The sequence below is a fragment of the Felis catus genome, chromosome B2 (assembly GCF_018350175.1).
Source record: "Felis catus isolate Fca126 chromosome B2, F.catus_Fca126_mat1.0, whole genome shotgun sequence".
Classification (NCBI taxonomy): Eukaryota; Metazoa; Chordata; class Mammalia; order Carnivora; family Felidae; genus Felis; species Felis catus.
Genome location: NC_058372.1, coordinates 106,844,787 through 106,866,446, shown reverse-complemented (window position 1 = coordinate 106,866,446; position 21,660 = coordinate 106,844,787). Strand labels below are relative to the sequence as shown.

General features: G+C 36.0%; 1 protein-coding gene across 7 annotated transcripts in view; it reads left to right on the top strand.

Annotated features, from left to right (window-relative positions):
- The window catches only part of MCM9 (minichromosome maintenance 9 homologous recombination repair factor), a 109,777-nt gene that overhangs the window by 46,166 nt on the left and 41,951 nt on the right, over positions 1 to 21,660 (top strand). For 6 of the 7 annotated variants that reach the window (XM_003986512.6, XM_023254296.2, XM_023254297.2 and 3 more), the window contains one exon: positions 19,978 to 20,152. In XM_003986512.6, coding sequence (XP_003986561.3) covers positions 19,978 to 20,152 — 175 coding nt within the window. Of the gene's footprint in view, positions 1 to 2,116; positions 2,176 to 19,977; positions 20,153 to 21,660 lie in introns of those variants that run through there. The other variant, XM_045057961.1, reaches the window with a different exon arrangement.

The following is a 21,660-nucleotide window of genomic DNA, read 5'->3' as shown; positions in this document are numbered from 1 at the left end:
TCTCATTGTGGTTTTGACTTATATTTCCCTGATGGCTAAAGATGTTGAGCATTTTTCATTTTCTTATTGGCCATTTGTATGCCTTCTGTGAAGAAATGTCTATTCAGATCCTTTGGTCATTTAAAAAAAAAATGGGTTGTCTTTTTCTTACTGAGTTGTAAGAGTTCTTTATATATTTTAAACACAAATCACTGGTCAGACACTTTCAGAGTCTTGTATTTATCAGGCTTGGAAATTTTTTCGCCCATTCTGTGAGATAGTTTTTTGTTTTCATGGGTTTTTTTTTTTTTTTTTTTTTTTTTGGTGGTGGCCTTTGCTGCCCCAAAAGCTTTCAATTTTCAAAAAGTCTAAAACTCTCAAAAATACTGCCTGATTCAAGGGTCATCACAATTTACACCTGCATTTTCTTCTAAGAGTTTTATACATTTATTTTATTTTTGTTTTCTTCCAGGATTTTAATGGTTTCATTTTTAAAACTTTTTTATTATAAATTATGCAATTTATTTGAACTAAAAAAAAACACAACCAGTTTTCTCATTTCTCTCTCCCCACCAATAGATTGACAACCACCAATCTATTCTCTGTATCTATGAGCTTGGTTCTCTATATCTATTAGCTTTGTTAGATTCTGCTTGTAAGAGACATCATGCAGTATTTCTCTGACTTATTTCACTTAATATAATGCCCTCAAGGTTTATTCTTGTTGTTGCAAATGGCAAGATTTCATTTTTTTTTTATGGCTGAATAAAATTCTATTGTGTATATGTACTACAATTTCTTTATTTATCCATGGATGGACACAGGTTGTTTCCATGTCTTGGCTATTGTAAATAATGCTGCAGTGAATATGGGAGTGCATGTATCTTTTCTAGTTAATGTTTTTGTTTTCCTCAGATAAATACCCAGAATAGAATTGCTGGATGGTTTTCCTCTGAGAGTTTTATACTTCAGCACCTTATATTTAAGTCTTTGACCCAGTTTGCATTATTTTTTGTATATGAAGTGAAGTAGGGGTCCAAATTTCTATTTTTGCATGTGGATGTCCAATTTCCCAGCAGTTTCATTTGAAAAGACTATTCTTTCTCCAATGAATTGTCTTCGAACCCTTATCAAGAATGAATTGGCCATAGGGGCACCCGGGTGGCTCAGTCAATTGAGCGTCCAGCTTCGGCTCAGGTTATGATCTTATAGTTCCTGGGTTCGAGCTCCTCGTTGGGCTCTGTGCTGACAGCTCAGAACCTGGAGCCTGCTTCAGATTCTGTGTCTCCTTCTCTTTCTTTCTCTCTCTCTGCCCCACCCCAACTTGGTGTGCAAGGGCATGCATGGGCTGTCTTTCTCTTTCAAAGATAAATAAAAATATTAAAAAAAAATGACTTGATCATAAATCTATGGGTTTATTTCTGAACAATCAGTTTTGTTCTGTTGGTCAGTATCTTTATGCCATTACCATATTGTCTTGATTACTGTAGCTTTGTAGTAAGTTTTGAAATCAGGATATGTGAGTCTTTCTTGTTCTTTTTTTAAGGTTATGTTGGCTATTTGAGATTCATTGAATTTCCATAAGAATTTTAGGATCATCTTGTCAATTTCTGCAAAGAAGACAGTTGAGATTTTGATAGGGACTGCATTGAATCTGTAGATCCCTTTGGGGAATATTGCCATCTTGACAATATTAAGTCTTTCTGTCAGTGAACATGGGAATTTTTTTGTTTGTTTAATTCATCTTTAATTGATTTCAACAATATTTTGTAGTTTTCAGAGTATAAGTTTCATACTTCTTTTATTAAATTTATTCTTAAGTATTTTATTCTTTTTTTTTAATGTTGATTTATTTTTGAGAGAGAGAGACAGAGCATGAGCAGGGAAGGGGCAGAGGGAGATGGAGACACAGAACTCGAAGCGGGCTCCAGGCTCCGGACTGTCAGCATAGAGCCCAACGTGGGGCTCAAACTCACAAACTATGAGATCATGACCTGAGCTCAAGTCGGACACTTAACTGACTGAGCTACCCTGGTGCGCCTAAGTATTTTATTCTTTTTGATGTTATTGTAAATGGAATTACTTTCTTTTTTTTTTTTTAATTTTTTTTTTCAACGTTTATTTATTTTTGGGACAGAGAGAGACGGAGCATGAACGGGGGAGAGGCAGAGAGAGAGGGAGACACAGAATCGGAAACAGGCTCCAGGCTCTGAGCCATCAGCCCAGAGCCTGACGCGGGACTCGAACTCACGGACCGCGAGATCGTGACCTGGCTGAAGTCGGACGCTTAACCGACTGCGCCACCCAGGCGCCCCTGGAATTACTTTCTTAATTACATTTTATATTCTTCAATGCAAGTGTATAGACATACAGTTGATTTTTTAAAATTGATTAAAAATTTTTAAAAATTTGGTTTTGTATCCTTCAACTTTGCTGAACTCATTTATTAGTTATGATAAATTTTTAATGGATTCCGTAGGATTTTGTGTATGCCAGATTATGTTGTCTGCAAATAGAGTTAGTTTTACTTCTTTGTTTCCCCTCTAGATGCCTATTATATCATTTTTGGCCTAATCGCCCTTTCCAGAACCTCCAGTAGTGTTCATAGTCAGAGTGAACATCCCTATCTTGTTTCTGATCTTAGCAGGAAAACATTCAGTCTTATACCATTAGGAATGATGTTTAGCTGTGGGTTTTCTGTGGATGCCTTTTATCAGGTTGAGAGAGTCCCCTCTGTTCCTAGTTTGTTGAGTGTTTTTTCGTGAAGGAGTATTAAATTGAGTATTAAATTAAATTAATTAATTAAATTAAAGGAGTATTAAATTGTCAAATGCTTTTCCTGCCTCTATTGAGATGATTATGTGCTTTTTGTCATTTCTTCTATTAATATGGGAATATTACATTAATTGGTTTCCAGATGTTATGTCAATCTTATATTTCTGAGATAAATACCACTTAGTTGTGGTGTAGAATTCTTTTCCTATATTACTGAATTTGGTTCACTCGTATTTTGGGTATTTGTTTTGCTAGTATTTTGTTGAGGATTTTTGTATCTGTAGTCATAAGAGATACTGGTGTTTAGTATTCTTGTGACGTCTTTGCTTTCTGGTATGTGGGTAATACGGGTCTCATAGAATGAGTTAGGAAGGATTCCTTCCTCTTCTACTTTTAAAGAAGAGTTGTAAAGAATAAGTATTTGATTCTTCAGATGTTTGATAGAATTCATCAGTGTAGCTATCTGTATGTGTAGGGGGAGGGGGGTGAGTAGTATGTTATTATTACTAACTCAAACTCTTCACTTATTATAGGTCTACAAAGATTTTCTTTTTTTCCTGAGTCAGTTTTGGTAGTTAGTGTCTTTCTAGGAATTCATCAGTTTCATCTAGGTTATCTAAGTAGTTAACGCATAGTTGTTTATTGTATTCCCTTATTATCTTTTCTATTTCTCCAAAGTCATTAATAATGTCCCATTCTGGATTCCTAATTTCAGTAATTTGATTTTTCTCTCTTATTGGGTTAGTTACCAAAAAAGGATTGTCAACTTTTGGTTTTACTTTCTCTATTGTTTTTCTATTGTCTATTTCAGTTTTATGCTCTAATATTTATTTGACTTTAGGTTTAGTTTGCTTTTCTTTTTTTCTTTCCCCCCACCCCCTCAGTGTCTTAAGTGGAAGCATAGACTATTGATTTGAGATTTTTCTTCTTTTTAAATGTACGCATTTATAGCTATAAATTACTCTCTAATAACTGCTTTAACTGCATCCCATAAGTTATGGTATGTTGTGTTTTAATTTTCTTTCCTCTCAAAGTATTTTCTAATTCCTTATTTATTTATTTATTTATTTATTATTTTTTAAGTAATCTCTACACCCGATGTGGGGTCTTATTCCTTTTTTATACAGCCACTTATTCATTGCATGTATGCCTTTCTACACTGCCTCTGACAAGTAGACATTCCACCTTTGCTTATATAGTTACTTTGATGAAAAGTTAGTACTTTGCAGAGTAGCCAATTCCATTTTATTTATTTTTTTAATGTTTATTTATTTTGAGAGAGAGGGCACAAGCAGGAGATGGACAGAGAAAGAGGGAGACACAGAATCTAAAGCAGGCTCTAGGCTCTGCACTGTCACCACAGAGCCTCATGCCAGGCTGGAACTCAGGAACCTGCAAGATCATGACCTGAGGCGAAGTCTGACGCTTAACCAATGGAGCCACCGAGGTGCCTCAGCCAATTCCATTTAAAATTTTTTTTTCAATGTTTTTATTTATTTTTGGGACAGAGAGAGACAGAGCATGAACGGGGGAGGGGCAGAGAGAGAGGGAGACACAGAATCGGAAACAGGCTCCAGGCTCCGAGCCATCAGCCCAGAGCCTGACGCGGGGCTCGAACTCACGGACCGCGAGATCGTGACCTGGCTGAAGTCGGACGCTTAACCGACTGCGCCACCCAGGCGCCCCCCAATTCCATTTTAAACACCTCAAGTTTTCCTCTAGTTCCCTGTAAAACTCTGCATGTTTGTCTCTGTTATTTCTTTTGAAGCTGCCCCCAATTAGGCTAATTCCTTTTCCATAGGATAGTTCTCTAAATATATAAAAATTATTTTCTCTTCACCAAATCTTTCTTTCAGGCTAAACACACTCTATGCCATAAACTATTCTTTAAATTGCATTATTTCCTTGTCCTTTATTATATTTTTACCCTTCCCTTTTCATTAGTATTTCTTTTAAAATATGATGTCTCAAAGTAAACACTAATACTCTAGATCAAGAGTCAGCAACCTTTTTTCTGTAAAAGGCCACATATAAATATTTTAGATTTTGAAGTCCAGTGTTTGTCACAACTACTTACCTCTGCTGTTGTAGTGTGAAAGTAGCCATCGACAATAAGTAAATGATGGGCATGAATGTGTTCCAAAAAAAGTATTTTTACAAAAACAAATGGTTGGGCCAGATTTTGCCCACAGATCATAGTCTACTGACTCCTGCTCTAGATGTTATCTAACTAGCACAGAAGCCAGTGTGATTGAATATTCGCTTGTGAATACTGTTGTCACATTAACATATTTTTTAAATTGTATTAAAGTGATTGTCTGATATTAGCATAGCCACTGCAACCCTCTTTTCGTTACTGTCTAAAGTATGTCTCTTATAGACAACACATAGTTGGATCATGGTTTTGTATTCATTCTGCAAACTGCTTTTTATTAAAGTGTTTACCCTATTTACATTTAATGTAATTACTGATGGGGTAGGTTGTATGAATGCTGTTTTCCACTCTGTTTTCTATCTACACGGCTTATGTCTTCTTTGTTGCAATATTCCTCCATTACTGCCTTCCTTTGTGTTTAATGTAATTTCTTGTGTATCATTTTAATATCTTAGTGTTTGTTTTACTCTATTTTTTTTAGATATTTTCTTAGTGATTGTTTTGGGGGTTATTATAACATCTTAATGTGAAACCAATCCAGTTCAGATTATTTTAATAGTATATAAAAATTTTGTTCCAATATAATTCTCTTTCCCCTACATTCTTTTTTAATTTTCTAAAAATGTTTGTTTATTTTTGAGAGGAGAGAGACAGAGTGTGAGTAGGGAAGGGGCAGAGAGAGAGGGAGACACAGAATCCAAAGCAGGCTCCAGGCTCTGAGCTGGCAGCACAGAGCCCAGCGTGGAGCTCAAACTCACAAACCGCAAGATCATGACCTGAGCTGGTCAACTGAGCCACCCAGGCGCCCCATCTCTCCTCTACCTTCTTTCATGCTGTTGTAATACAAATTTCATCTTTATACATTACCAGTTGATCAACACAATTTTATAATTTTTGCTTTCTTCAATTTTCTCTTAGATCAGAAGAGAAAGAGTTACAAACAAACCTACATTGATACATCTTTCATATTTCCTTATGACCTTTACTGGTGCTTTTTATTTTTTTATGTGGATTCGAGTTACTGTCTTAGTGTTCTTTCATTTCAGCCTGAAAGATTCCCCTAATATTTCTTGTAGGTCAGTTCTGTTACCACTAATTTGTTTTTGCCTAGTATTTTTACTTTTACATGAGTGAAATTGTAGAGTATGTGTTCTTTTGCTCAATATTATGTTTTAATATTTCACCTATACTGTGTTTAGCTGTACTTTATTTTTTATTGCTGTATTATTCCACAGTATGAATATACCACATTTTTTAAATGTATTCTACTGTTAATGGACTTTTGAATCTATTGTGTGATTTTTTTTCTTTTTCAGTCTGTTGATGTGACAGATAACATCATTTGATTTTCACTTTTTGAACCAGCCTTGGATACCTGGGATAAATCCCACTAGGTCATGATATATAATTCTTTTGGTTATTCTTTTTGTATAATTCTTATTGTTGGATTCAGTTTGCTAGTATTTTATTTGAGGATTTTTTCTTCTGTGTTCATGAAATATATAGGCTATAGTTTTCTTGTAATGTCTTTGTCTGGTTTTCATATTAAGGTAATGCTGGTACCATAGAATAAGTTAGGAGGTATTCCCCCTACTTCTGTCTTCTGCAAGAAACTATAGAGAATGTTTATAATTTTTTCTTTATATCTCTAAGAATTCACCAGTGAAGGCATCTGGGCCTGGTACTTTCTATTTAGAAGGTTATTATTGATTCAATTACTTTAACAGATATGGGCCTATTCAGATTGTCTGTTTCTTCTTTTGTGAGTTGGCAAATTGTGCCTGTCAAGGAGTTGTCCATTTCATCTAGGTTATCAAATTGATGGGCATAAACTTGTTCATAATAATCTTCATTATCTGTTTAATTTCTGTAGGATCAGTAGTGATGTTCCCTCTTTCATTTATGATATTAGTAATCTGTGTCTTTTCTCTTTTTTTTTTTTTAATTTTTTTTTTTCAACGTTTATTTATTTTTGGGACAGGGAGAGACAGAGCATGAACGGGGGAGGGGCAGAGAGAGAGGGAGACACAGAATCGGAAACAGGCTCCAGGCTCTGAGCCATCAGCCCAGAGCCTGACGCGGGGCTCGAACTCACGGACCGCGAGATCGTGACCTGGCTGAAGTCGGATGCTTAACCGACTGCGCCACCCAGGCGCCCCTCTTTTCTCTTTTTTAATTAATTTATCAACTTTATTGATCTTGTCAAAGAAAACAGCTTTTGGTTTCAGTGATATTCTCTATTGATTTCCTGTTTTCAATTTCATTGATTTCTGCTGTAATTTTTATTATTTCCTTTCTTCTGCTTGCTTTGGATTTAATTTGATCTTCTTTTTCTAGTTTCCTAAGGTGGAAGCTTAGATTATTAATTTTATATCTTCTCTTCTAATATATGCACTTAGTCCTGTAAGTTTCTAAGCACTGATTTCACTGCATCCCACACATTTTGATAAGTTGTATTTTCATTTTGATTTAGTTCAAAACATTTTTAAATTTCTCTTGAGCTTTCTTCTTTGATCCATGTGTTATTTAGAAGTGTGTTGTTTAATTTTCACATAATTTGGAATTTTCTAGTTCTCTGTTATTGCTTTCTAGTTTAATATCATTTTAGTCTGAGGAAAGATTTATGATTTGTCTAATAAATTTGTTGATCTTACCATCCAGCATGTGGTCTATCTTGGTGAATAGTCCATGAGATCTGGAGAAAAAATTACATTCTGCTGCTGTTGGATGAAGTTGTCTATAGATGTCTGTTATATTCATTTGATTGATGGTACTATCAAGTTCAGTTATGGCCTGCTGATTTTCTGGCTGCTGGATATGCCCATTTCTGATAGAGCGGTGGTGAAGTCTCTATAATACAAATTCATCTATTTCTCCTTTGAATTCCACTGGTGTTTGCCTCACCTATTCTGAGGCCCATAATCATTAAGGATTATTATGTCATTTTGGAGTGTTGACCCCATTTTACCAGTATGTAATGCTCCCCTTTCTCCATGACAATTTTTCTTGTCCTGAAGTCTGCTTTGTCTGAAATTAATATAGCTACTCCCATTTTGGGGGGATTGGTGTTAGCATGGTATATCTTTCTCTCTTTTTAAAAAATTTTCAATCTGTAGGTATTTATATTTAAAGTGGGTTTCTTATACATAATATAAGTTGGTTTTGTGTGTGTGTGTGTGTGTGTGTGTGTGTGTGTGTGTGTGTTTTAATCAACTCTGGTAATTTTGGTCTTTGACTTGGTGTATTTAGACCATGGATGTTCAAAGTGATTATTAATATAGCTGGATTAATACTTGCCATATTTGTTAGCATTTTCTATTTGTTGTCCTTTTTATTTGTTCTTGTTTTTATCTTTCACTCTTTTTTTTTTTGCCTTTTAATTGAGCATTTTATATGATTCCATTTTTTCACCTTAGTATATCAATCGCGCTTCTTTTTAACTTGTAATTGTTTGTTCCAGAGTTTGCAATATACATTTACAATTAATCCAAGTCCACTTTCAAATAACACTATACAGTGCAAGTATAGCACTGTATTATAAATAGCAAAATATTTCTAATTCCTCCCTCTCATCCCTTTTATCATTTCTCTCATTCATTTCACTTGCACATAAACACATATAAACATACATACTTGAATACATTATTGCTATTATATTTAACAAACTACTATCAGTTAGATGAACTAAGAATAAAAAAAGTAGAAGTTTTTCTTTTATCTAGTCCTTCTTTGTTGTTCTTCCTTTATGTAGATCTGACTTTTTTTTTTTTTAAGTTTATTTATTTATTTAAGTAACCTTTACACCCAATGTGGGACATGAACTTACCACCCCAAGACCAAGAGTTGCACACTTTTCCAACTGAGCCAGTCAAGGCCCTTTATATAGCTCTGAGTTTCTGGCCTATATTATTTCCTTCTCTCTAAAGAACTTCCTTTGACAGGTCTGCTGGCAACAAATTACCTCAAAAAAATTTTTTATGGAGAAAGTCTTTATTATTTCTTCACTTTTGAAGATAATTTCACAGGGTACAGAATTCTAGGCTGGGAGGTTTTGTTCTTTCAATATTTTGAATATTTCATTCTACTCTTGTTACTTGCATGATTTCCGAGGGGAAACTGTATATGATTCTCATCTTTGTTTCTCTACAGGTAAGTTGTATTTTTCATCTGGTTTCTTTCAAGATATTTCTTTATGTTTTATTTTCTGAAGTTTAAATATGACATGCCTACATGTAAGTTTTTTGGAGGGTTTTATTTTGTTTTGTTTTTTAGCATTTTTCCTGCCCAGTGTTACCTTGGGTTTTCTGGATCCATGGTTTGGTGTCTGACATTAATTAATCAATTAATGACTAATTTTTAGTCATTAATGCTTCAAATATCACTCTTGTTCCTTTCTGTCTTTCTTCTCATTCTGGTTTCCCATTACATGTATGTTACGCCTGTTTTAGTTGTCAGGAAGTTCTTGGATATTCTGCTCTGTTATTTTCCACTTTCTCTCCTGTTTGCTTTTCAGCTTTGGAAGTTTCCACTGTACCTTTACACTCAGTAGTAAAGTGAAGTATCTTTACACTCAGAGATTCTTTACTCAGCTCTGTCCAGTCTGCTAATGAGCCCATCAAAGGAATTCTTCCTTTCTTTTTCAGTGTTTTTGATCTCTAGAATTTGTTTTTGTTTTTTGTTTTTTTTGTTTTGTTTTGTTTTTTTTTTTTTAGACTTTCCAACTCATTGCTCACAGTATCAGAGAAAAATTGCTGATGTTTAATGGGAGAACCTGGGAGGGCTCGTGGAGGTAAAACTCACAAAAGTGTGAGGGTCCCCCTATGAATGGAGATTTTAATTCTCAGAGTCATCCACACTGAGCCTCCAGCAATAAATCAATTACAGTTCAAGTTTTCTTATACTGTTACTGGTTCCCATAGAGGTATCTGCCCTGGTAAGGTGTGATTCTCTGTATTTCTGTCTTTCTAATTTTGGGGCATTGGTTTGCCCTGGGACCTCACTTCTCTAATGCATCTTAGAAGAATTATTGATTTTTCAGTTTGGTTAAGTTTTTACTTATTATTAAAGAGGTGGCAACTTGTGGCAACTTCTGAGCTCTTGAAATGCTGGGCTGGAAAACAGAAGAACTCACATAGATTTTCTCCTGCATCTTCTGCTATGAGTTTTCATCTATAAATTTTACATTTTCATTTAGATCCTTGAGTTGATTTTTGTATGAGATTTGAAGTATGGATCAAGATTGATTTTTTTTTTCTTTTTGCATAATGCTATCCAATTATTACAGCACCATTTGTGGAACTGATTATCTTTCCCTCATTGAACTGCTTTTGCATTTTTATAAAACTCACTTGACCAGATATATTTGGGCACATTTTTGGACTCTGTTCCATTGTTCTTGCTGTCTATCCTTTTTCTAGTGTCATTGAGTTGATTACTATAGCTTTGTAGTAAATCTGGGAAATGGATCATATGAGACCTTCTACTTTGTTTCTTGGTTTGCTCTTATGTTTCCTTTGCTTCTCCATATACATTGTGGAATCACCCTGTCAATTTCTATTTTAAAAAATCCCATTCGAATTTTGTTTGGAATTGCATTGAATCTATAGACCAGTTTAGGGAGAATTACAGAACAATTTGGGGAAGCGTCTTTAAAATACTGAGTATTGGTCTCTCATCCCTGAAATGCAGCTAGATCAACACTGAACCATCTTGCACACTTAGAAAACTGATTTGAGGATTAACACAACAATCTGTACAACTTGAACCACAGAACTCAGCAAGTACGTGGAACAGAGAGGTCAACTGGAGGAGAGAAGCTGCGGAGGGTAGGGAGCTGTTTTTGCTAGTGGAGAGAGGACAGAGACAGGGGAGAGTACAGGAAAAGCACCCCCCCCCTGCCCCCCAAGAGCAGCTGGAAAGAAAGAAAGAGTGGACTAAACAAAAAATGGAGAAAGGAAAAAGGGACTGCAAGGGACTGAACAAAAAAAGGGAGAAAGGAGAGGGTTTAAATTCCATTAAGACTCTATAAACAGCGAGAGTACAGAGTCTGAAACTCCGCAGCTTGATACCTGGCAGTGCTCTGGTGGGAAAGGTGAATCCCCAAGAGCAGACAGCAAGGTCCAAGGGGTCCTCAGGCCACACGGAGAGAGGCAGTTTCCCTGCTGGGAGGACATTTGGTAGAGGCTGTGCGGCCTCCCCACAGGCAAAGGTTCCAGTGGACCCCGGAGAACAGCCATATTCACTGGTGTTGGAACAAGGATGTTAAGGGTTCACTGAAGCCTGGAGCCCGGATGGGTGTTGTGATTTACCATAATCCCTGAAATGCTGCTGCTGCTACATGATCATGTGAATTTTTTCTGGGGCGGACTGGCACCTGGCCACAGTCCCTGGACATCTGCAGTAGCATGGTCCCAAGAATGTTCCAGGGGGTGGGCCAGCACCCAGCCATTTCTCAGCGAGACCCTCCCCTAGAGGGTCTGAGTTGGTCAAAGTTGCAGGGCCCTCAGAAGTGAGGGGTTGGGAAACATAGCCCCATCTGAGATAAAACTCGGGAGGGACGTACCTCCTGACAAGATGATGACTTGGTCATGGACTTTGTAGAAGTGGGGAGTGGACAGGAGCCAGAAACAAAGAAGGGGTGCTTGATTGCCAGTCAGTGAGAGCACAGAGTTCTGATACTAGAGGCAAAGTAGCTGAGTGATGCCATTTTCACCCTCCCGTGCATGCACATACACACCTACACCACCACAACAATCCACCCCAATGAACTAAGTAGCGCCATCCAGTGGAGAACAGAGCTGCTACACCTAGTCCCACACACTGGGCCACCACACTCTAGTGGAACACCACAAATCTCTCCTCCTGCTTAGTTTATGGACTATAAAGTGCTTCATAGTTTGACTTCTAAGGGAAACTGAATGTAATTTCAGTCATATATCATTCTGTTTGTTGGTCTGTCTATTCAGTTTTTTTTTTCTTATTCTTGAATACAGAAAGAGAATAAACTTATTTTTACTTTCTGTTTTTATAAAATTTTTGTTATATTTTTCTACTATATCTTTTACTTTTTTGTAAATTTTTCAAATTCAATTTTACTTTCGTCATTTCATTTTATTCTATTTTATTGTATTCATTTTTTAAAATTTTCAAATGTTTTCCTTTTTTTCTTTCCTTTCCTTTTCTTTTCCCTTTTTCTCTATTCTATCAAGCTGCTTTCAACAACCAGACCAAGACACACCTGGGAACTAGCATTTTTTGTGTTATTTTTAATTTTTTAATTTTAATGTTTTTTGTTTTTTACTTTACTCTTTTTCTTCCTTCAAAATGATGAAACAAAGGAATTTACCTCAAAAGAAAGAACAATAAGAAATGACAGCCAGGGACTTAACACAGATACAAGCAAGATGTCTGAACCAGAATTTAGGGTCACAATAATAATACTAACTGGGGTTGAAGAAAAGCACAGAATCCCTTTCTGCAGAGATAAGAGAAGTAAAATCTAGTCAGGATGAAATTAAAAATACTATAATTGAGCTGCAATCTCAAATGGATGCCATGGCAGCAAGAATGAATGGAGCAGAGCAGCAAATCAGCGATATAAAGGACAAATTCTGTAGAATAATGAAGCAGAAAAAAGAGAGAAACTAAGGCAAAAGAACACAATATAAGAATTAGAGAACTCAGTGACTCATAACACCCAAATCATAGGGGTCCCAGAAGATGAAGAGAGAGAAAAAGGAGTAGGAGGTTTATGTGAGCAAATCATAGTGGAAAACTTTCCTAACCTGGGGAAAGACACAGACATCAAAATCTAGGAAGCTCAGAGAACTCCCACTAGATTCAACAAAAACCAGCCATCACCAAGGCATATCATAGTCATATTCACGAAATACTCAGTCAAGAAAAGGATCATGAAAGCAGCAAGGGAAAAAAAGTCCTAATTTACAAGGGAAGACAGATTAGGTTCACAGCAGACATATCCACAGAAACTTGGCAGGCCAGAAAGGAGTGACAGGATATATTCAGTGTGCTGAATTGGAAAAATATGCAGCCAAGAATTCTTTATCCAGCAAGGCTGTCATTCAAAATAGAAGGAGATATAAAAATTTTCCAAGATAAACAAAAACTAAAGGAGTTCATGATCACTAACCCAGCCCTGCAAGAAATTTTAAGCAGGGGCTCTCTGGTGGGAGAAAAGATGAAAAAAAAAAAAAAAAAACCTAAAAAGACCAAAAGCAACAATGACTAGAAAGGACCAGAGAACATCACCACAATTCCAACTCTACAGGGAACATAATGGCAATAAATTGATATCTTTTCAGTACTCTAAATGTCAATGGACAAAACAATCCAAAGACATAGGGTAACAGAATGGATAAGAAAGCAAGATCCATCTATATGCTGCTTACAAGAGACCCATTTTAGACCTAAGGTCATCTTCAGATTGAAAGTAAGGAGATGGAGAACCATCTATCATGCTAATGGTTGCCAAAACAATGCCGGAGTAGCCATACTTATATCAGATAATCTGATTTTAAAGTAAAGACTGTAACAACAGATGAAGAAGGGATTATATCATAATTAAGGGTTCTGTCCACCAAGAATGTCTAACAATTGTAAACATTTATGTTCCAAACATGGAAACACCCAAATATGTAAATCAATTAATCACAAACATAAAGAAACTCACTGATAATAATAGTAGTGGGCTTCAACACCCCGCTTACAACAATGGACAGATCATCTAAACAGAAAATCAACAAGGAAACAATGGCTTTGAATGACACACTGGACCAGATGGACTTAACAGATATATTCAGAACGTTTCATCCTAAAGCAGCAAAATACACATTTCTCTCGAGTGCACATGGAACATTCTCTAGAATAGATCCCATACTGAGACACAAATCAGCCCTCGGCAAGTACAAAAAGATCGAGATCATACTATGCATATTTACAGACCACAATGCTATGAAACTTGAAATCAAACACAAGAAAAAAATTGGAAAGATAACAAATACTTGGAGACTAAAGAACATGCTACTAAAGAATGAATGGGCTAACCAAGAAGTTAAGAGGAAATTAAAAAGTACATGGAAGCCAATGAAAATGATAACACAGCCCAAAATCTCTGGGATACAGCAAAGGCAGTCTTAAGACAGAAGTATATAGCAATCCAGGCCTTCCTAAAGAAGGAAGAAAGGTCTCAGATACACAACTTAACCTTACACTTTAAAAAACTGGAAAAAGAACAGGTAAAACCCAAAACCAGCAGAAGATGGGAAATAATAAAGATTAAAGCAGAAATCAATGCTGTCGAAATAAAACAACAAAAAAAACAAAACAACAATAACAAAAAACAATAGAACAGGTAAATGAAACCAGGAGCTGGTTCTTTGAAAGAATTAACAAAATTGATAAACCCCTAGCCAGACTGATCAAAAAGAAAAAGGAAAGGACCAAAATAAATAAAATCAAGAATGAAAGAGGAGAGATCACAACCAATACAGAAGAAATACAAATGATAAGAGAATATTATGAGCATTTATACGCCAATAAAATGGGCAATCTGGAAGAAAGGGACAAATTCCTAGAAACATATAAACTACCAAAACTGAAACAAGAAGTAGAAAATTTGAACAGACCCATAACCAGTAAAGAAATCAAATTAGTAATCAGAAATCTCCCCCCCAAAAAGAGTCCAGGGCTGGATGGCCTTCCAGCAGAATTCTACCAAACATTTAAAGAAGAGTTAAGACATGTTCTTTTGAAGCTGTTCCAAAAAATAGAAATGGAAGGAAAGCTTCCAAACTCATTCTGTGAAGCCAGTGTTACCTTGACTCCATAACCAGGCAAAGACCCCACTAAAAAGGAGAACTACATACCAGTTTTTCTGATGAACATGGATGCAAAAATCCTCAACAAGATACTAGCCAACAATACATTAAAAGAATTATTCACCACAACCAAGTGGGATTTATGCCTGGGATGCAGAGCTATCACAAATCAATCAACGTGATACATCACATTAATAAAAGAAAGGACCAGAACTATATGATCTTCTCAATAGATGCAGAGAAAGCACTTGACAAAATACAACATCCTTTCTTGATAAAAGCTCTCAAGAATGTAGGAATAGAAGGATCATACCTCAAGATCATAAAAGGCATATACAAAGGAGCCATTGCTAATATCATCCTCAATGGGGAAAAACAGTTTTCCCCTGAAGGTCAGGAACATGACAGGGATGTCCACTCTCACCACTGTTACTCAGCATAGTATTAGAAGTCCTAGCCTCAGCAATCAGACAACACGAAGAAATAAAAGGCATCCATATTGGCAAGGAGGAAGTAAACTTTCACTCTTTGCAGACAACATGATACTCGATGTAGAAAATCCGAAAGATTCCACCAAAAAACTTCTAAAACTGATCCATGAATTCAGCAGTCTCAGGATATAAAATCAATGCACAGAAACCGACTGCATTCCTATACACCAATAATGAAGCAACAGAAAGAGAAATCAAGGAATTGATCCCATTTACAATTGCACCAAAAAAACATAAGATACCTAGGAATAAACCTAACCAAAGGTAAAAAATCTATACGGTGAAAACTGTAGAAAGCTTATGAAAGAAATTGAAAACATACACACAAAAAAGGAAAAATATTCCATGCCCATGGATTGGAAGAACAAATATTGTTAAAACGTCAATATTACCCAAAGCAATCTACATATTCAATGCAATCCCTATCAAAATAACACCTCATTCTTCACAGAGCTAGAACAAACAATCCTGAAAGTTGTATGGAACCAGAAAAGACCCCAAATAGCCAAAGCAGTCCCAAAAAAGAATACCAAAGCTGGAGGCATCATAATCCTGGACTTCAAGATGTATTACTAAGCTGTAATGAAGACAACATGGTACTGGCACAAAAACAGACCCTCAGAGCAATGGAACAGAATAGAGAACCCAGAAATGAACCAACAAATGTATGGCCAATTAATCTTTGACAAAGCAGGAAAGAATATCCAATGGAATAAAGACATGTCTTCAGCAAATGGTGCTGGGAAAACTGGACAGCAACATGCAGAAAAATGAACCTGGACCAGTTTCTTACACCATACACAAAAATAAACTCAAAATGGATGAAAGACCTAAACATAAGACAGGAAGCCATCAAAATCCTAGAGGAGAAAGCAGGCAAAACCTCTTTGACCTTGGCTGGAGCAACTTCTTACTCAACACGTCTCCGGAAGCAAGGGAAACAAAAGCAAAAATGAACTACTGGGACCTCATCAAAATAAAAAGCTTCTGCACAGAGAAGGAAACAATCAGCAAAACTAAAAAGGCAACCGACAGAATGGGAGAAGATATTTGCAAATGACATATCAGATAAAGGGTTAATATTCAAAATCTAGGGGCACCTGGGTGGCGCAGTCAGTTAAGCGTCTGACTTCAGCTAGGTCACGATCTCGCGGTCCGTGAGTTCGAGCCCCGCGTCAGGCTCTGGGCTGATGGCTCAGAGCCTGGAGCCTGTTTCCGATTCTGTGTCTCCCTCTCTCTCTGCCCCTCCCCCGTTCATGCTCTGTCTCTCTCTGTCCCCCCCAAAAATAAATAAACGTTGAAAAAAAATGAAAAAAAAACAACAAAAAACAAAATCTATAAAGAACTGATCAAACTCAACACACTCAAAATACAAATAATCCAGTGAAGAAATGGGCAAATGATATGAATAGACACTTCTCCAAAGACGTCCAGATGGCTGACTGACACATGAAAAAATGCTCACCATCACTCATCATCAAGGAAATACAAATTAAAACCACAATGAGATACCATTACACACCAGTCAGAATGGCTAAAGTAAACAACTCAGGCAACAAGAGATGTTGGCAAGGATGCAGAGAAAAAGGATCTCTTTTGCACTGCTGGTGGAATGCAAACTGGTGTAGCCATTCTGGAAAACAGTATGGAGGTTCCTCAAAAAATTAAAAATAGAACTACCCTATGACCCCCAAATTGCACTACTAGGTATTTATCCAAGGGATACAGGTGTACTGTTTCAAAGGGGCACATGCACCCCAATGTTTATAGCGGCACTATTGACAATAGCCAAAGTATGGAAAGAGCCCAAATGTCCATCGACAGATGAATGGATAAAGAAGATGTGGGGTGTGTATATATATGTGTGTGTGTGTGTGTGTGTGTGTGTGTATACACAATGGAGTATTACTTGGCAATCAAAAAGAATGAAATCTTGCCATTTGCAACTATGTGGATGGAACTAGAGGGTATTATGCTAAGTGAAATTGGGCAGAGAAAGACAAATATCACATGACTTTACTCATGTGAAATTTGAGATACAAAACAGATGAACATAAGGGAAGGGAAGCAAAAATAATATAAAAACAGTAAAGGGGACAAAACATGAGAGACTCTTAAATACAGAGAACAAACTGAGGGTTCCTGGAGTGATTGTGGGTGGGGTAGATGGGCTAAATGGGTAAGGGGCTTTAGGGAGGACACTTGTTGGGATGAGCACTGGGTATTATACATAGGTGATGTATCACTGGAATCTACTCCTAAAATCATTATAGCACTATATGCTAACTAGGATGTAAATTAAAACAAAACAAAACACAGGCCACTGGAAAAAAATAAAATAAAAATACTGAGTTTTTTATTTCATGAACATGGAATATCTCTTTGTTTGATTAGGTTGTATTTGACTTCCTTTATCAATGTTTTGTAGTTTCTGCTTACAGATCTTGCACATTTTTTTTATGTTTTATTCATTTATTTTTAGTAATCTCTACACCCAAAGTGGGGCTTGAACTTGTACATTTTTGAAGGTTTATACCCAGGTATTTCATATTCTCTGGTACTATTATAAATTGTATTATTTTTTAATTTCAACTTTAAATGTTTTCTAATATATATAGAAATATGACCGATATTTGTATATTGACTTGTATTCTGCAACCTTGCTACCCTCACTTATTAGTTTTAGTAGATTTTTTGGTAAAGTATTTGGAATTTTAAACATAATTATATTGTCTGAAATGTAAATAATTTTATTTTTTCCTTTTTGTTCTGATGGTTTTGACTTCTTTTCCTTTATTTTATCGGCTAGAACCCCATGATGATTTTGAATATGAGTGATGAGAACAGATCTCCTTGCCTTGTTCTAATTTGGGGGATGAGGGTGAGGGTGGGAGTAAACATTCAGTCTTTTATTGTCAAATATGTTAGTTGTATAATTTTTGTAAATAAGACTGAAGAAGTTCTCTCTATTCCTAGTTTTCTGAGAGTTTTTTTTTTTATCATAAATAGTTGTTGAATTTTATCAAGTGTTTTTTTCTGTATGTAGTGAAGTGGTCATTTGCTTTTTGTTCCATTTATTTATATGGTAAATTATATTGGTTAATTTTCATTAAAAAATTAGCCTTGCATTCCCAAGATGAACCTTACTTGGTTATAATCTATCATTATTTTATGTATTGTTTGATTTGCTTGTATTGTTGGAAGATTTTTGCATCTATGTGAGAGACACTGGTCTGTAGTTTTCTTTTAATATGTTTTTAGTTTTGGTATCTTGATAATGCTGATTGCAGTAAATGAGTTGGGAAGTGTTCCTTGTTTTTCTGTATTTTTAAAATTTTGTGTAGAATTTGTATTAGCTCTTTCATAAATGTTTGGTAGAATTCACCATGAGGTCATCTCAGTCTATAGATTTTTGTGTTGCAAGATTTTGATCTAAATGGTCAATTTTAAAATAGATATAGGGGTATGCAAGCTATCTGTTCCTTTTTAGGTAAACTTTGGCAGTTTATGTATTCCAAAGAATTTGACCATTTCATCTAAGTCATCAAACCTAGGATATAGAGTTGTTCATTGTATTTCCTTATTATCAGTTCAGTGTCTGTAGGGTTTATAGTAATCTGCCCCTATCATTCCTGATATTTGTAACTTGTCCCTCCTCTTTTTATTTCTTGGTCATTCTATCCAGAGGCTTACCGATTTTTATCAACAGTAGTTGTTATAAATACTTGTTATGTGTCCTATACCTTTTAAAGAGCTTTATTATATTCTATTTGAATATCTAAGACTCCATAAGATACATTCCATTGTTACTCCCTTTTATAAATAAATAAACAGAAGCTTGGACATCTTAGGAAACTTGCCTATAGTATGACAGCCAGAATGACGGATCCAGGATTCAGATCGAGGTTGGTGTACTACAAAGCCTTTGTTTTGGCCACTGTGCTTTACTGACTGGTATAAAGGATAAATCAAAACCAGAGAAGATATATAACGGAGTCTTCGCCCTCACACCGTGACTGGGAGCAAACTCTTCATTTTTATCATTGGACCGTAGTATCTACTGTTTTCTGTCTTTGGACCCCTCTCTGTAAACAGCATATAATACAGAACATCTTGTGATAAGATGTCATAAGGTCTCCAGAGCTCTGTTTGCTCCTTCTAAAAGTTTAGGTCACTCAGTGAGGGTACCCACCAAGGAGAGACAGAAAATTTGGGGACTTCTGGTTGCTACAAAATATTTAATAACACATCTTACATTTTCAGAACATAGGATCTTCTGAGGCCTTCCAGTGTCTGGATATCTGAAATAGTTGTCCTGATGCCATCCATTTTTTTAAATTGAAGTAAACTTGACATACCATATTGTATTTGTCTCAAATGTACAACATAGTGATTTGACATTTATATACATCATGAAATGTTCACCATAAGTCTAGTTACCATCTGTCACCATACAAAGTTATCACACTATTATTGACTATATTCCTTATGCTGTACTTTACATGCTGTGACTTACAAATAATTTCACACTTCTTAATTCCCTTCATTTGCTTTGCCCATCCTCCCACCTGCCTCCCCTTGGGAACTACCAGCTCTCTGTCTGATGCCATCCATTCTATACAGAATAGAAATAAAAGTGTTGACTCTATGCCCTTCCCTTTAAAATGTAGGTACTTCGCCCTCAGAGATATAAGATATGCTTTTGAAAATAAAAGCTGACGTAGCTTGCTTGTTTCCTTAGGTCTGACGGTAACTGCTGTGAAAGACTCAGGAGAATGGAATTTGGAGGCTGGAGCATTAGTACTTGCAGATGCGGGCCTTTGCTGTATCGATGAGTTTAACAGTCTCAAAGAGCATGATAGAACCAGTATCCATGAGGCAATGGAGCAACAAACCATAAGTGTTGCTAAGGCTGGGTAAGAGTTTCTTTTCTTTAAAATCTATAGGAATAATGACATTAGTTAATATGTGATTATGAAAAAATATGAACTTTATTGAACTACAAGGTATGTTTGGTCTTATCAGGTATTATCAGTTAACATTCATCAAGACACACATTAGCATCCCCCTGGAAGTGTATGAGGAAGTAAAAATGAGGTTTTGGGACAAAGAAATGAAAAACTAAAGTATATACGTATTCAATAATGTGTATCTACTGTGGGCATATTGCTATGTTAGGAAATTTAAAAGATTCAAAAAGAAAAATAGCATAATTTCTCCTTTCAATGGCATTCTCCTTATCTGTCCTAATAGAAGGTGATCACAGCATGTGGAAAACTGAATAATAAAATATATTAACATAAAATGATGTGCCTGTTTGTGACTCCAAAAGGTTTAGGGGTTGAGGATGTGAGTCACTGGTGGCATATGACCACTGAGGAGGAAAAGTAGGCAGGTCAGATAGAAATCCATTCATTCAGGCCCTGAGGTGATTATGAGAAACTTCTCTGGCTACAAAGGCTGACCACCAAGTAGGCTGCTGGGTCATCCGAAAAAGGACAGAGCTAGAACTATCTCAGCCCTAATGCTACTGTTATAGATGTGAGGCCAGCTGATCAGGCAGATAGGACTGCCAGCAGAGTCTTCAAACAGCAGTGGGTATAAAGACAGATGCTGGTGTGTATAGATTCTCTGAGATCCAATTTTATGCACTTGCAAAAAAAAAAAAGAAAGGGAGGAGATGAGAGGATATAGCCCATAGGAAAAAGACACAAGAAAAAGCTAGGTGGAACCATTACCAGATCTATTCATTTCACTTGATGTACATTCACTCTGTATATATTCATTAAGAGCCTGCTATGTGCCAGGCACTGAACTAGACACTGAGAAGTACAAAGATGAATACAGCACTATTCTTCAGGTGTCTGCTATTTTGTTGGGGAAGATAAAAGAGCACGAAAGTGATAAGCTCATAATAAAAGTGACATGAGATCATACTTAAAATAATTATTGCTTCTAAACTCTTTATCAGTGGGAAATTAGAGATATAGTTTCCTAAATATCTTCAAGGCTACTTTCTCTTCTCATTATGTCTCCATTTAGTTAGCACCTTTGCTGGTTGGCAGGATTTGTAGTTTATTTTGATATGCCTTTTCCAGAGAAAATCTGGGACATTTTGAAGTATTCCTTAAAAATTTACCCTTACATCAGGGAAAATTTGAACAAATGCTTTGAATCTAGTTTTAGAAAGGGAGAAGATTAGCAGTGCTATATGATAGGCTACAGAATAAACTTTTTAAAGTGAAAATATTTGCTTAGTCACTCCTAGTACCTTACTCTCTGCTAGATGTGAATTAGTATGAATCTTTTTGCTATCCATAAATGTGTCATAAGTTCCGAAAGAAATGTTCTGTAGCTAAACAGTTCAGTTATGGCAACCATAGGTTGGACGATCTTGTCATTACTATACTTTATGCACTGAAAC